Source organism: Labrus bergylta, chromosome 14 (assembly GCF_963930695.1).
Source record: "Labrus bergylta chromosome 14, fLabBer1.1, whole genome shotgun sequence".
In the NCBI taxonomy this organism is placed as follows: Eukaryota; Metazoa; Chordata; class Actinopteri; order Labriformes; family Labridae; genus Labrus; species Labrus bergylta.
The window spans coordinates 24,582,487-24,597,595 of record NC_089208.1 but is presented as its reverse complement, the minus strand read 5'-3'; the positions used below and the strand labels follow the sequence as shown (position 1 = coordinate 24,597,595).

Sequence of the window (15,109 nt, the reverse complement as noted above, 5' to 3'; positions counted from 1 at the left end):
GGCGAGTCTGCCCCCACTCAGCTCACTCACTGCACCCTCTCTGTCCTTCACGCACACACACACACACACACATATAACACACTCCTACAACACCAGGCACCGCAGTGACACACACCATGCGTACCTGTGCGGACTTATTCTACCTCCTCATGCTGGATTTTACGGACGCTTCTGGCTGATACCGACGCAGACTGAACCCTTGAAAAGGATAATCTGCCTATACCTACCTGCGGAGATTACATTTTTTACTTTCTTGTGCTACTTGTTAGACCGGGGAAGGCTGAACGCTTCGGCAAAGGTGAGGAGAAACTTTTTTTTTCAGGCTGCTGTGAGTGAGTCTCTGCGTCTTTTACGCACGGATAGGTTTAAAGTGAGGGATTAGTGAGCCGAGACAAAGTTGGTGCTTTTGTTAGTCGCCTGAGATATTTAGTGAGTCTGTGTTAGACGAGTTGTTAAAAAAACATTTGCAAAATATATCTTTGTTAAACCACTTTCTGTCCAATTATTTATATAGTTTTTGTTTTCTCGTTTTTTCTCCAAACTTTGCTCTCCCTCTTTTTGGCTTCAGGAGAACTAAAACAAATCTCCACTGCTGTCTTTGGTAGCAACTCTTTTTAATGAGTCAGTTGTAAAAATATCCTGGTAAGTTCCTCTCCAATAATTAGATCCCCTGTGATAGTTCGTAAAAGTGATTAATAGTCCGCTCGGTGCGCCCTGCCCCGCTTATCTTGGCTCGATGAAAGACACACATCGGATGGTGTGTGAGTGTGAGGCTATCAGGCTTTATCTGCAAGGAGGGGGAAACAGGAGCTCATTTAGCCCACTTTAGAGAAATGTAAATTTAAACAGCTAATCCACTTGTGGCTGTGACTTTTTTTTACGGCTCCAAACGGCAAACACGGACTGAGCGCGCAGAAAACACAACTACATAAATTGTAGTATTTTCTTAATTACCCTTTTTACAGAGTAGTTCATCGAGTGTAAGGAAGCAACAGCTTGCCGATGGGTTTCAATCACCTCATTTAAATAATTAATGTCGGTGATTTCTCACAGTTTTCTGCGCCAATCAGCGGCGCGGATCGGAACTTGTGCGTTAAAAAAAAGAAGGGCCCATTATGCGCTACCTGGCGCTTTAACGCGCTCACTTTAAGCTCTCTTCAAAGAGATGTCTTATCAACAGCTCAAAGCGCAATCAGATCAACGCTGCAGCAGATTACTGCGCTGATCTGCTGATACTGAAACCTGTGTTTTAAATTCTTTACATTTTCACAAGAGGAGCAGAAAAGTGCTTCTTAACCAGGAGGGGGGGGGGGGGGGGGGGGGGGTCCCTTCTGAATTATTCAGGGTCAACGTTGAGATAAAAACTCATGTAATCGTTTAGATCCCCAGTTTTCCATCCATCCGGTTATACAGGCTTAATTATGTCTTTATTATAGGTGAATGTAAAACAAATTTAAGTTCAATAAAACACTTTAAAGTGTGAAAGGAAAGTTTCTGTTGTACCACAGACTGCAGCACTGAGGGGTTCTTTGTGTTTCAGATTCATTTGTGGGTAATTTTTCTTGGGTTTTTTTTTCTGTCTTTTTGCATGCACTAGAAAGTTTAAGTGTATTTCTTCTATAAATATTCCGTACAGTGTTGTAGACTATCTAGTATTTCTTAAAATATACAACACATCATCTTATTTCTTTTTCCTTTTCCACGTATTGTTGAGTTATTTTTTGAGGACATCTGTATGTAATCTTTAAGAATGAAATATAATAAATTCAAGATTTTATTTCATTGGTTCTGAGTGATTATTCCTGACAGAGAATTAAAAAGAGAATTCGATTTTTATTGCATCATTTCATTTCCAGATTTAAACCTTGTGAGGTCACAGCGTTCACACAAAGACTCTCCCGCTGCTTTCTAACTCAGCGAGAAAACAAATGACTTCCAATCTGTAAAATGTTACCACTGTTTCACGGCTAAAGTCTTTTGCTAATATTGATGTTATTTTAACTGCAGGCTTTTGAGAAAGGACGAGGCCGTGCCATGAGAGTCCACTTTTAAGTGCGAGCCAAGAGGTCCAGCAGCTCTTTGTGTTTGTTTGTCCCGCGTGAAGCCGAGTCTCTGTCCAACATGAGGAGCAGCTCTCATGTCCTGCCTCTGGGTGTGCTCACAGCTCTGCTGCTGTCTCAGGTCTGCTCTGGCATCAAATGGAATGGCTGTAAGTAACCAACTCTTCTCTTTTTTTTCTTTTTGAGCATATAACAATCAATCTGTGTCAAAATACATGATGTCAAAAAGATAGAGCAGATTGTGCAGCTCTTTCTGCATGTTTTTTTGGATTGGAGGGCCCCTACATTCCTCTTGTTGCTCCTGATGAAGGCAGCGGCCGTGTGAGTGTGTATCCTGCTGCACAACAAGAGGAAGATAAGAGTAGAAAATAAGATCGAGATGATCATGTGTTAGGTCACTGTGTGCAGCCTCGTTAGGCTTTGGTCAGCGTTCAAACAGAGTCAACGCTAAGACAAATGTTGCATGCATGAACTGGGCACCACACTGTTTTAGGGGCAGAGAAAAGGTAAACAACACTGTGCATAGACATTCTATAATTACAGTTACTATTTATTTTATGTATTTATGTTTGGGGCTGGATGTTTTGCACAGTTTTGTTTCGGTATCCTTAGAAACCCTCTGCGGTTTGCTCTCAGAGTTTGCGTGTTCTGTTGTGTGAGTCTTCATTTGAGTTTGATCTCCGTGCATAATGTCACAGCGCTGTGAAAACATCCCTCTCTGCGCCCACTTCTCCAACAACTCTCCACAGATTCTTATCAGGGAAAAATTGTTTTTAATCGTCAGCCTAAAGAGCAGATGTCAGAGGTGGTTAAAGGACACACGTTATGTACCCAAGTATGGTGTGGCCAAAGCTGAAGGAGTGATTCCACTTGGCTCTGAAATGTACCCGCAGTGTAAAAAATAAAGGCTTTTTCTGCAGCTGTTTCTGTGCAAAGCTGACTGAACTGACTTCAGACGGTTAAACTTTAAATCTTTATAAGGTAAAATAAAAGTTTCACTGAAAAGTATTAACATCTAGTGGACTCTTAACGTGTAAATCAGACGGATGGGGAACGCCTTTCCGCTCTGAATGTGCTCCCAAGTCGTCGGCCATGTTGGCTGCTTCAGTGTCATCCATGTTCCTTCCAGTTCTCCTTTTACTGTCACAATCGGTAGACGCCTCTTCCTCCTCCTCCTTCTTCTGATTCTTCTTCTTTTTCTTTTTAATGTCTTCTAGTTTCCCTTTCCAGTCTCTTTTGTCTTTTTATCTTTTTAACAACTTTGTAAAGCAACGTCTGAAATGTATGAAGCTGATGGAGAATTAGGGAATTATCTTTTGCATTTCTTATTGTCCCGTTCATTTAGGTTGAAATTGCTCTTGTCATTTGGAAGGTGAAAAAAAAAATAATGCCTCTTCAATTCATTCAAACTCAAGAGGCTATTCTCTAAAAGGAGTAAAAAGTTCAGGTGTTAAACTAAAGAGTCAAATGTTTTCAGAACATAAACTGAAGTATAGATTCATTTCATCTCTACTAAAGTACATTATTGAAGTATTTGTACTTCCTTAATGTGGCAGATGTGCTCATCAGAGCAGGTCTGACATGTGCTACATCTAAGCGAGACTTCCTGCAGTCTTGATAGTACACCGCGTTGCAATACAAAACAGATGCGGCTGTAAACACCTGTGAGTGCCGGGTTACGGCGAGCCCAGAGGAGTCACAGCTTATCATCTGGGCACAGAGTGGCGGCCCCTTGGCCCCCTTAATGCAAAACAGGCCGCGATGCAAGCGGCGCTGCGGGTTCTCACGAAGCCTCGGCAGAGAGAGAGCAGGTCCATCAGAGCCGACCTGCTCCGCCCTGTGGTTTCTCCATTAAGTTTCTCCTCAATAAGTTCAAATCAAACGTGTGCACGCTTTAATAACTAATGATTCTTGTCAAACCGAGGCCACAGGGGACGACTCTTCCTGTGGGGAAAAAATTCAAATGGGAAAGGATCTGTGTAGTTTTTTTCATGTGATTGTGGATCAGAGTTTCGTGGGCCTTTTTAAAAATATTTTTGGAGGCTGGAGGCTTCTGCTGCGCTAAAACAAAAGACAAGCACCACGCCAAGAGCGTGTCACTTATACTTTATGAATCCGCAGCTGGCTTCCCTTTGGGATTCTCGTGTGATAAGATGGTTCTTGTCCGCAGTGCATGCCAAAATAATCCCCTGCTGTTTGGATTCTTCAATTGTTTGTTCACAAGAAAAACACACCACTGGAACAGAAACTCACGACATGCTTTTTTTTTAAAAATTCCACACAAACCTGATAATTCCACAAAAGAAGGGATTGAGCAACGGGCACATTGTAGTCATCACCTCAGTGATTGAGAGATTGTGTATACTGACCGATCTTTGTTGTTTGTGTTCCCACAGAGCGCTATCACACGCTCCCACGTCTCTGCACATCAACCAGACGCAGCACTGTAAGCTGCTGCCGGGCATGGTGTCCTCTCAGGCTCAGCTGTGTCGCAGCAACCTGGAGCTCATGCAGACCATCGTCCAGGCGGCCCGCGAGGTCAAGAAGACGTGCCAGAAGACCTTCTCTGACATGCGCTGGAACTGCTCCTCCATCGACATCCCCATCGACGCACAGAAGTATCCACCCGACCTTGAACGAGGTACATTTTCAGAGATGGTTTGAAATGACGTCATGGATGCTGTTAGGGTTTTTTTTTCTTTTCCCAAAGCGCTCTGCCAAGTTACTTACCAGTTTACAGTAACTGTTGCACTGTTCCTCGACCTTTCATGATGTGTATGCTGTGTCTGGAGGCTATTTAGAGAATTATGATCAAAATGAGTCCTGTAGCCTTTTCACACATGCACAAAACTCTTGAAACGTCCTCACATTTTTGGTATGAGCTCTATGTGTGAATGCAAGAGATGGCATTTTTCACTCTGACATTATCCAGATTGAACCCTGCCTGTGTGAATGGCAGCAGGTAATATCTAGGAAAATTCACTGTGAGTGCATGAAAAGGGGGCGGGGACGTTTATACCCTGCAACCGCTTCACAACCGGTTTGATCTTCAATCTTCGTGCATATAATGAATCTACTTTATACTCTTTTCTGCTCATCAGAATGTTCTTTTCCACTCTTTCATTGATTCTGTGCACACGTTCAATGACACGATAAGAAGGAAAAATGACTGTAGCATCTTCCATCCTCTTCTATATGTTGTAAAAATACATAGTGATATATTGTGATTTCTGTAGCATCTTTTTTTACACGTTGTGTCCTAACTCCTGAAGACATTTTCTATATATTTTCAGGAGTGCGTGTGAAAGGGGTTCTGGGTTGAGATTAATTTCTGCTCAATCTTTCCATCTTTGTGCTGCCAGCCGAACCAGCCTTTGATTTAATTGTTAAGTGCCTTCGCTCAGGGCTTACATTGATTAAATACTCTGCTTTTGATTCCTGAAATCCACAGCATTATCTTAACTGCATGCCTGTTAAGTTTGTTGTCTGACTTAGCTGCTTCCTTTGCCAGAATGACCTTGAGTCAGAGACAAGTTTCAGGTTATTTGGTGGAGGAGCCGTGCAGATATGGCTTCCATGTCTGCACAGAACAGGAAATGGCTCATCTCTGTCCGGGCCCCGGCTTTGATCTTTAACAGCAAACGGTCATACATGATTTCTTCCCTTCCTTCCAATTGCTCCCCGGCCTTAAACATGTGTGCTTTCCGTGTACGCACATCACCTCCAATTACATCAGGGCTCAGTCTGCGTTACAGCTCGGGCAGTGATGGGCTGTGGTTGATGGATTCATGTTGGGCTCTCAGTGCTTTTTCTTTTTTTTTCCCTGAGATGGATAAAAGATGAGAGGAAAAGAGAGAAACAGGAGGGACGTTTGTTATGTAGAAGGACTAGAACTTTGTATAGATGTTTTTGGATTGTCTTATTTGCTGAAATAACTTTTAATTATTGGTATGCTTTGTAAAAACAAAATCAATTCAAACTGGCCGCTGCACACGTCATGCTAACACTTCAGACTAAGGCTTGTCTTGTCCTGTCTTGACGTGTCTTGTATTGTATTGTCGAGTTGTATTGTATCGTACCCTCTCTCTTATGACAATATCCAAGTTACTGAAGATTTTGCAAAATCTGTATTGCAAGTTCCCTATTTACAAGCCTATGATTGGATATCCATTACAATTGTATCCCATCATGCTCCTGGTAAAATTAGCATAAATACAAAAAGGAACAGAAGAAGCTCTTGGCCACAGCGGCTCTCTTTGTGTGCTGTAGTTTGTGTTATCTGTGATGATGGACGCTGGGACTTTGCCTGGGTTAGCAGTACAGGATTTTCTTGCCCTCTTGTCAATCTTTTACCTGTTCAGTGTTGGTAACAGACACTCTGCTAACACCCTGTCCTAACAGGAAACAAGCATTCAACCTATCATCAAATTCAGCCAGGTGCTGCTCTGTCAGTTTGCAGGGTCAGGCCTTTAAAATAAACACGGCGTCGTCCTCTTTTCCTCGTTTAATCTGGGTTTCTTATCTGATTCAACAGGAACAAGAGAGGCTGCATTTGTCTACGCCCTGTCAGCGGCAACCATCAGCCACACCATAGCCCGAGCCTGCACTTCAGGAGATTTGCGGCTGTGCTCGTGTGGTCCCATGCCCGCAGAGATCCCCGAGCCCGGCTATCGCTGGGGAGGCTGCGCTGATAACCTGCACTACGGTCTGATCATGGGTTCTAAGTTCTCTGACGCTCCCATGAAGATGAAGCGAGCAGGCTCCCACGCTAACAAACTCATGCACCTGCACAACAGTGAAGTCGGGAGACAAGTAAGTCATATCCTCCACATTGGGATGTTATTTGAGTTTTGTATTTCAGTATTTCAGGACTGGACTGCATCATATCTGTGTAAATGTAAGATTCAACAAAAGCTGCATTTCCACCACACACACTTTCTCTTGTGTTCAGGAACTTGAAGAAGTAGTCTGCACATTTACACACGTTTGTGGAAATAAATAAACAACGTCCCTTGGGAATTCATTTTGTCCCTTTTAGGGACCCTGATAGGGAGGTAGTCATTTCTGAAAGCAATGGGACTTTTGGGTTTTGGGCTTAAAGTGCAGTTCATTTCTGATTGCTAAAGTTTTCCCAATGTTCAGAAGACTCCCGACTGACTAATTTGGCTCAATTTAGAAGATATTTTTGATCGTGGTTGGAACTCAAGAGTAACTTCTAGGACTAAAAGTTTGATTTTTATTATTTGTGGAAATGTTGCTAAAATGTGAGAGCTATCTAACCTCCCTGTCTGTGGCTTTCCAGGCGTTGAGAGACGCGATGGTGATGAAGTGTAAATGTCACGGCGTGTCTGGCTCCTGCTCTATAAGGACCTGCTGGAGGGGCCTGCAAGACCTGAGGGAGATCGCCATGGACCTAAAGACCAAGTACCTGTCTGCTACTAAAGTGGTTCACAGGCCCATGGGGACACGCAAGCAGCTGGTACCCAAAGACATCGACATCAGGCCGGTGAGGGAGAACGAGCTGGTCTACCTGCAGAGCTCCTCGGACTTCTGCATCAGGAATGACAAACAAGGCTCTGTCGGGACACAGGACAGGTGAGACTCCCATATTACATCACTGTGTTTGGGGATTATTTTGTGGTAATGACAGTGCTTTTTACCATGAGTTAAAGGCATGATTCAGTCCCACGCAGTAGACGAATAGGAAATGACCAATCCTGATCATTCCCCGATGTTGACTTTAGTGAAGTGCCTTCCTGCCTCCCGTTTCTTGAACAAGCTGTGTGATAACACGCAGCGGCCCCTGAGAGTGCTCTGTCTGTGACTTGTCTGAGCATGTGTCGCTGAAAAGGCCACTGAGCCTGGAGTCGGTGTCCCACTATCTAAAATAATGACTAATGCGGTTATTCTTAGGACTGAGTGCACTGGAGCTGATATCGATTGGAGAGGGCCACACAAATGGGGAAATAGTTAAAGCCCCCCCCCCCCCCCCCCCCCCTAAAGATAACGGTTTATTTACACCATTCAGCTCCAGTGTTTTCTTTGGGACTGTGTAAAGTGTTGCTGGTTCGTGCTCTGTGACAAGTTAGTGAGGAACAAGAATCATGTTTGTCTGAGAGTCTTCCTCAGGCTGAGACCGGGCTAACCAATTACCAGCACAAATGACAAAACGCTCAAACTTACATAAAAAGAGAACCATCTATGAGTCAAATCTGGGAGTCAGTAGTTCACGCAGTCGAGCTGAAAACATCGACATCCTGTAGAAGCTGCTTCCGAGTCTTTCATTTCAGATTTAAAAACATTTCAGGACACAAGCTCCTTGAGTTTTAAGTTGTTCTGCAACAGATTCAAGGCTGAGGGTTCAGAATACCCAAAAGTGTGTTTTTATGGCAGAAAGAATACTGACCGGTTCTTTTCTGCATGAGAAAAACACACAGGAAGTGTGGGAGCAGATCAAGAATTGACATAAAGGTGTACTGGTGTCTGTCAAATCCCACTCAGCAGCCAATATAACATTAACATAAAAAAGATAAACCAATACATGCTAGTCTTTTACTAAACTTCACCATTAAAAAAAATTGTTTTCAAATTTATGAAGTCTAATAATTATTTCCTTGTGTATTTTCCTAAACTACAACATATTTATACATTCTTCAAATCGTGCAAAGAATCCCAGAGTTGAACTCCAACCACTGAAATACACATCTGCTTTATAGCTGTGAATATTGATGCCTTATATTAAATGTCCTCCTTTGTTCTTCATCCTCAGAGCTGCACACAAACAACTTAAACAACTTTTCTGTCATTTTCTGGTCATATTTAAATGTTCAGAACACATAAATATCCTTTCAGCATTGCCTGGATACATGAACCCATGTGTTCGCACCACTGGGCCAAGCCAATGAAGTTCCAGCTAGCCGCTAAAGATACCCTCATATTGATTGATATCAATCCTGTGGCGGCAGAGAGGTTAGCTTACATGATGGCCAACCAAGAATGTAGAAAGAGTGAGAAAAACAGTATCTCAGTTATTTGTTATCATTAAGTATTCAGGAGTGATGAATGGTTATAAATACATGTGCTGTGTTAAGTAATCAATAAATCAAATTCTCTGACAAGAAAGAAACGAGGTGTCTGTGGCTGTCACAGGCCTGAGTAAGTTCTCCACAAGCTAAAGCTGGTGAAGTAGTTACAAAAAAGATGATAGAAAAAGATAGTTTGATAAAGTTAGCCAGTGAGAAAGCAACGATGCTCTGCCACTCTCCAAAACACTGTCTCCTCTGAACTAACCCTTCAACACAATGAGGAAGTGGACGCTCATTTGTTGGACAGAGTTGCTTGTTTTTTGTTGGATTTAAAATCTACTCTTGTGATTTCAAAAGAGTGACCTACCCCTGCTTTAATACAAAATCTTAAGCATTTCCTCATTGATCATACATTTACTAAGTCATCTTTATTTAAATGCAGGCAATGATTTGCGCAACCAAAAGTACTGAAGCATGTCTCAATGTCAACAGCCAGTGCTCACGGCCGTGTAAGGCACTGAGGATAAAACCAGCTCCATTAAATGTTGTTTCAAATGTCATACATCATATGATGGTCATATCTTGTGTTCCTCAGCCTAAGGCCACTCTTCAGATAACCACAAGACATGCTTCATGTCAAGGACACTCACAGTGTCCGATGTGTTCCATTACTACAGCCTGATAACGCAGCAGCCACACACAGTCTGCAACCCGAGTGAGGCACCATCATTACACCGATGTGTGACGATGTTTGTATATGAGTAACTGTGAGTGTACATGCGTGGGTATTTATTATTCCCATATGTGTCTGGACAGATCGTATCTGAGGAATTCCTAGACTTCCTCCAAATATCGTTACACAGAATCAATTGCTCACATTATCTCACTGCTGATTTCTCTGACACCAGTGGCCACTCAAGGAGAGGATTTATCAGATTTACACTTGGATTGACCTTGTAACTGACTTTATTGTTAGCGCTGACATATTTTTTTGTAATAAAATAAACTTGAAGTATGTTTCCCACAGGGGGAGTAGCTCAAGTGCTTTAAAAAATAAACTCAAATGAGGAGTTGCATAGTTTTGGTTCATGTTTAGTAAAGACTTGGATCCCAATAGTCTTCCCTGTGTGATATTTTGTAATTGCAGAGGATCTCAGTGCACATGACGGATGATAAAGGTCATGTAGGCTAGTCCCATAAGTCCTTAGAGACACTGGGAGCCAGCAGAGGCTGGCTAAAACAGATGTGGTTGAAGTCTGGGGCATCTGTGATGTAGGTGGGGTCGGTGTGGGGGCTTTGGTAAGAAAGGCTCAGCCGGGTGGTGTTTTGCTGGCCGGGGACGTTGGAGGGGAATAACTGGGGTTGAGCTTGGTTGTCTGGTCACTGCATAGTGTTTGTTTGGGCAGTAGAGTTCTGAATAATTTGTAGAATGGAGGGAAAGAGCTTAAAAGTATGAATCAATCAGTCATACTTTATTTATATAGCACCTTTCAGACGAATGCAATAGTAGTGTTTCACATTTATAGTGCTTTATAAGGGAATGGGGAAACAAACTGACACGCTTTAGAGATTAATGCACACCAATATGAGTTCAATAGAATAAAAATGAAATATGAGATAGATGCTTAAAATAAGAGACAAGACATAAAATATATCGCCTAAAACTAAAGGCAGCATCACCAAACATTTTTGTTCCGATTCGTGTAACAGCTAAAAGACAAGAACCAGTGGATCTTTGGGGCCATCCTGGTTCATTGACTAAAACCATCTCTGAAAGGATGTCTGTTGCAAATAAAGCTACTGCGGTCCCTTTCTTTTTGTGAAATTTAAATTTTAAATCTGTGCCATGAAAAATACAAACTTTTGTCCCATCTGATGAACTTAAGGGGCCAAATTGTTAAGTTCCCCTGTTTTTAAATTGTAGACCAACTAAAGATATTTCTGTTTTCTCACTGTTTTATTTCACAAAGTGGTCGGTCCCATCAGTTTAAAGCAGCCAAAGATGTTTTCAGATAGAGCATCATGACACCATTTGGGTCCAAATTAACATACAGCAGAGCATCATCTGCATAGCGGTGAATATTATGCTTCTGTTCTCTGATAACATCACCCAAAGGAAACATGTACAGTGAAAGAGCAGAGGACCAAGGCAGTTTCCTTGAGATTATAAGACCTAAAAGTAAGTCAATACTATTTCTAGAGTCAAGCTATTTGATTAACAAGACAATCTGGGGCAGGGGGAATTGAATTTTAGCAGTAGCCCCCTAATGGAAGAAGTGTGATCGCTGGTGCTAAAAAGTGTCATGGCCCCGAGATGAGGCACGTCATTGAAGCCTGTGCTTTAGTCTTTAATTACATTACTGTTGCTCTACTTGAACCAGCAGATGAACTCAATGTACAGAGCTTTCCTTCTGCTCCACTTACAACACAGCAGTGATATAACCCAATCTTGCTACTGACAAAAGTGTGTGGGGGTTTCTGTCTAATTCCCAGCTCCCACCGATGTAATAAACCTGTCTTACACTCTCAATGACTCTTGTCCCTCCTCCTCTTCCTTCACTCCCGCAGTAGCCAGCAGCTAAGCATCTCCCTCCCTCCCCATACTGGTCATTAACACTCTGCCATCATAAAACAATGCAATTATGTGGAGAGGGCAAGCTAAAGAGAGGGAGGGCAGCCCTGTGTATTCAGTGTGATTTACGGGGGGCTATTCTCCGGTCGTTTAAGATGCCTCGGGCTTCTGAAGTGAGAGGCTCTCAAGCATCCACTGCCCAGAGACGACAGAACAAAACGAAAATGACAGAAAAAATGTTTGGAGGAAGGAGTGCACAAAAGGTTAAGGCTCGCCAGGCGGTCAAGCACTTTTAAAGGACTATTGTGGGCTCTTAAGTCTGCAAGATCATCACAATATTTTAGACAGGAGCAGTAAACTTTAAAAAAGAAGCTTAACTGGAAACATATTCCTGGCTGGTAGTTAAGACTCCTTTTCTTACATCTTGTTGAAGCTTTACAAGCACACTAGTATCCTGTTTATCATCAGCTTGTTTCCTGACTCTGTGTTGTCCGTCTACAATGAGTGCAGTAACATGTGTAAACATTAAAAGGTCATTCATTTCCTAGTTATGATCAGTTCTTTAAGTAGTCCAGATGCAAACTATGCATTTAAACATTTCATCCAGGTTTCAGAAGTCGAGGTAAACCCTAATCCTGGATTTGAGAAACTGGGATATACAGCCTTAAGTCCTCTGATAGAAACCAGCGTACTCTGGCATGTAAACATGCAGATCCAAATTAAAACATGTAAACATGTAAACACCTGATCCAAATTTTGTAGGTATAAGACACAAACTTAGTGTTGAGAAATCATGACACAGCTGCAGACGAACAATGACAATCATGGCTATTGCAATCATCATATGAACAGGGAAATAAACAACCAACCAGGTGACTTCCAAACATGATGTCCTTTAAAGGATCAAAACTAGAATAATAAGAAGCATGTACTAACTCTTATTGTATCCTAGTGACATAAATCCAGTTAAGCTCTCATCCTGGTTCTCAAAACCTGGATCTGCCACTGGGAGTACTTCATTGGAGTGTTTACATGAAAACTAGTCAAAGACAGGTTTCCGACCATGAGCCGTCCTGTCTGTTTTTTATCATCTCAGTCACAATGTTTCTAATATTACATCAGATCAGAATCTGTAGGATCTGGATCAGAATCTGTAGGCACTGGACCAGATTTTTGATATCAAGTGTGTTCTGGTTTCCATTTGTAATCTTATACCACAACAGTTCAGAGAAAAGCAAACGAGGCAAAATGTAGTCCCCCAGTAATGTTATCATAGAAGCCATTGGTAGTCATTTAACTACAGTTGATTTTTAATGATCTCAATAAACAGAGATCTGCAGCTAATAATCCCCTCTTCAGTGCTTTTTCTAAACACCAACTCCACTCTTGCTTGTTAGTTGTTAGTTGGACTGTAAAAAAAGGTACATATGGAAAATGAAGTCCAGAAAGCCTGGACGCAAATGTCGGCTGTCACTCCGAGAGGCTACGAGGGGTGACAGACAGTTGCCCACGAGGTCTGAGACTGCTAGACTGGACTAACAAAGAACTTTAAGAAACCTGAAAAGTGTTGACATGCAACTGTATGATTTGTTACCCCAAATCATGATAAAAGGGTCCAGACTTCTACAAGTAGAAATGATAGTGAGAGGATACAGAAAAAGGATGCTAACAAGGATACCAGTGTCCATGCAGACGCACAAACAGAATGAAAGAAACAAAACCAGGATTAAATTCAAACCAGGAGACCATTAAGTGTTGAAACGCTGTGATTTAAGTTATTATTATGTAAATATTAATATTTATTTTCTCGTTTATTTCAGGCAGTGCAACAAAACCTCTATGGGCAGTGACAGCTGTGACCTGATGTGCTGCGGGCGTGGCTACAACCCGTACACAGAGAAGCTGGTGGAGCGCTGCCACTGCAAGTACCACTGGTGCTGCTACGTCACCTGCAAGAAGTGTGAGCGGATTGTGGAGAGATACGTCTGCAAATGAGTCCATGCTGCAGTCCTCTGCTGGAAAAAAAACCAAGCCGCCCAGGACTACAGATTAACCAAAGCACTACAGTACCACAAAGGCTTACTTTTGTCTTAAGCTTTAGCATGTGTCTCTCATGGGAAGCGGTCTGTTCTTGTGTCAGTATATTTTTGTATCAAATCTCCAAACTGGGCTTCTTCTCTTCACAAAGCTGGACGCGGAGTTCTGCTTTACGTGATGACCACCGTCCTCCTGGGTATTTCTTTTTTCTTGTTCATGTGTATGAATCCCGCTGAGAGGGATATGGAAAGTCTATTTTATTATATCTCTAATAAAAAGAAATAATATTGGATTTTATGCTGGAGGAGAGGGGGTCTTTCTCCCCCTCACTTGACTTGTGTTTGGCTTCATTCCACGGATATCAAAGGGTTCTGATGGATCCATGTGGTACTTTTTTTGGGGTACTATTAAGACTTTTTTTTCCTCGCAGTGATGGAAGATAGAGGAAAAGGAAACAAAAAGGGAACTTTAAGTACTTTTTCAATCATGGATCTTATTTTGTGGTTGATGTTTCTGGACTCTCGCCATGTGTCCTGTGTGGATCTTGACATGCCTGCATCCCTGTGGATTGAGAGACGAAGAAGAGGAAGAGAATTAAAGACTTTTGTAAAACGGTGCATTAACTCTTTTATGTCTGCAGTTCAAATATATTCTATTTTTCAGAGCCTATGAGCTGAACTCATGGATTTTGTAAACCACTTTTGTGTGGATGTACATACTGTTATTTTGTATACTGAAATAAAGACAGAAGTATTTATAAAATAAATGATCTTTACCATCATTTTACATGGACATTGCATGTTTTTTTTTCTCTTTTAGGACAATGTGTGTGTATTTGGAAAGTTTGAGAGTGAAAGTAAAAACAGTGAAATCACACAAATAGAGCTGAGTATGAAACTCAAATTACTGCTATCACATATCGTTTTTAAGGCAAGAAATATCACTTTTAAAATTGATTTAAAAAAAAGAAAAAGAAAACGATTGATTGTCAGTAATGCTATTAACATTTTTCATCCACCAGTTCCATCATAACATTGGTATGCTAACTAAGACAGAGGGCATCTTTAAATATATCTCCTCATTCATTTTATTGATTGTCTTTATTATCCACTCCTGCGTCTTCGCCGTTGGACAAAAACTTCTCTCGTTTGCAAACAGTGGATGTTGCTCAGGTGCTACTCTAACAGGGTTGGGACAAAAGAAACTGGATTTCGATCTCTCAGCCAAGTTCAGCCCCCGACATGTGAAAACAAAACTGTCAGATTCACAAGCGAAACTTTTTGCAAACAAACTTATGGACTCAAAAAAAGAGGAGCTAATTATTTTTAAACTCGTCAACATTCATAGCAATTCTCTGCACATCCAAGTGTTAAACAAAAAGCAGTTTACCATAATTTATAGCACATCGTGATCGT

General features: G+C 41.7%; 1 protein-coding gene across 1 annotated transcript; it reads left to right on the top strand.

The window, feature by feature from the left end:
* On the top strand, positions 1-14,480 carry wnt11 (wingless-type MMTV integration site family, member 11). Its single transcript, XM_065963244.1, has 6 exons — positions 1-298; positions 2,008-2,209; positions 4,459-4,701; positions 6,595-6,872; positions 7,363-7,655; positions 13,478-14,480. The coding sequence occupies exons 2-6, from the start codon at positions 2,122-2,124 to the stop codon at positions 13,650-13,652; spliced, it is 1,077 nt and encodes a 358-aa protein (XP_065819316.1). The 5' UTR covers positions 1-298; positions 2,008-2,121; the 3' UTR covers positions 13,653-14,480.
* Positions 14,481-15,109: the final 629 nt, after the last annotated feature.

What these genes read in the sequence shown, in the direction of transcription:
- wnt11 (XM_065963244.1), top strand. Translation starts at nt 2,122, where the DNA reads ATGAGGAGCAGCTCTCATGTCCTGCCTCTGGGTGTGCTCACAGCTCTG. An exon ending in TGGCATCAAATGGAATGGCT is followed by an intron (nt 2,210 to 4,458) that starts GTAAGTAACCAA and finishes GTTCCCACAGAG; the next exon opens with CGCTATCACACGCTCCCACG. An exon ending in TCTGTCGGGACACAGGACAG is followed by an intron (nt 7,656 to 13,477) that starts GTGAGACTCCCA and finishes CGTTTATTTCAG; the next exon opens with GCAGTGCAACAAAACCTCTA.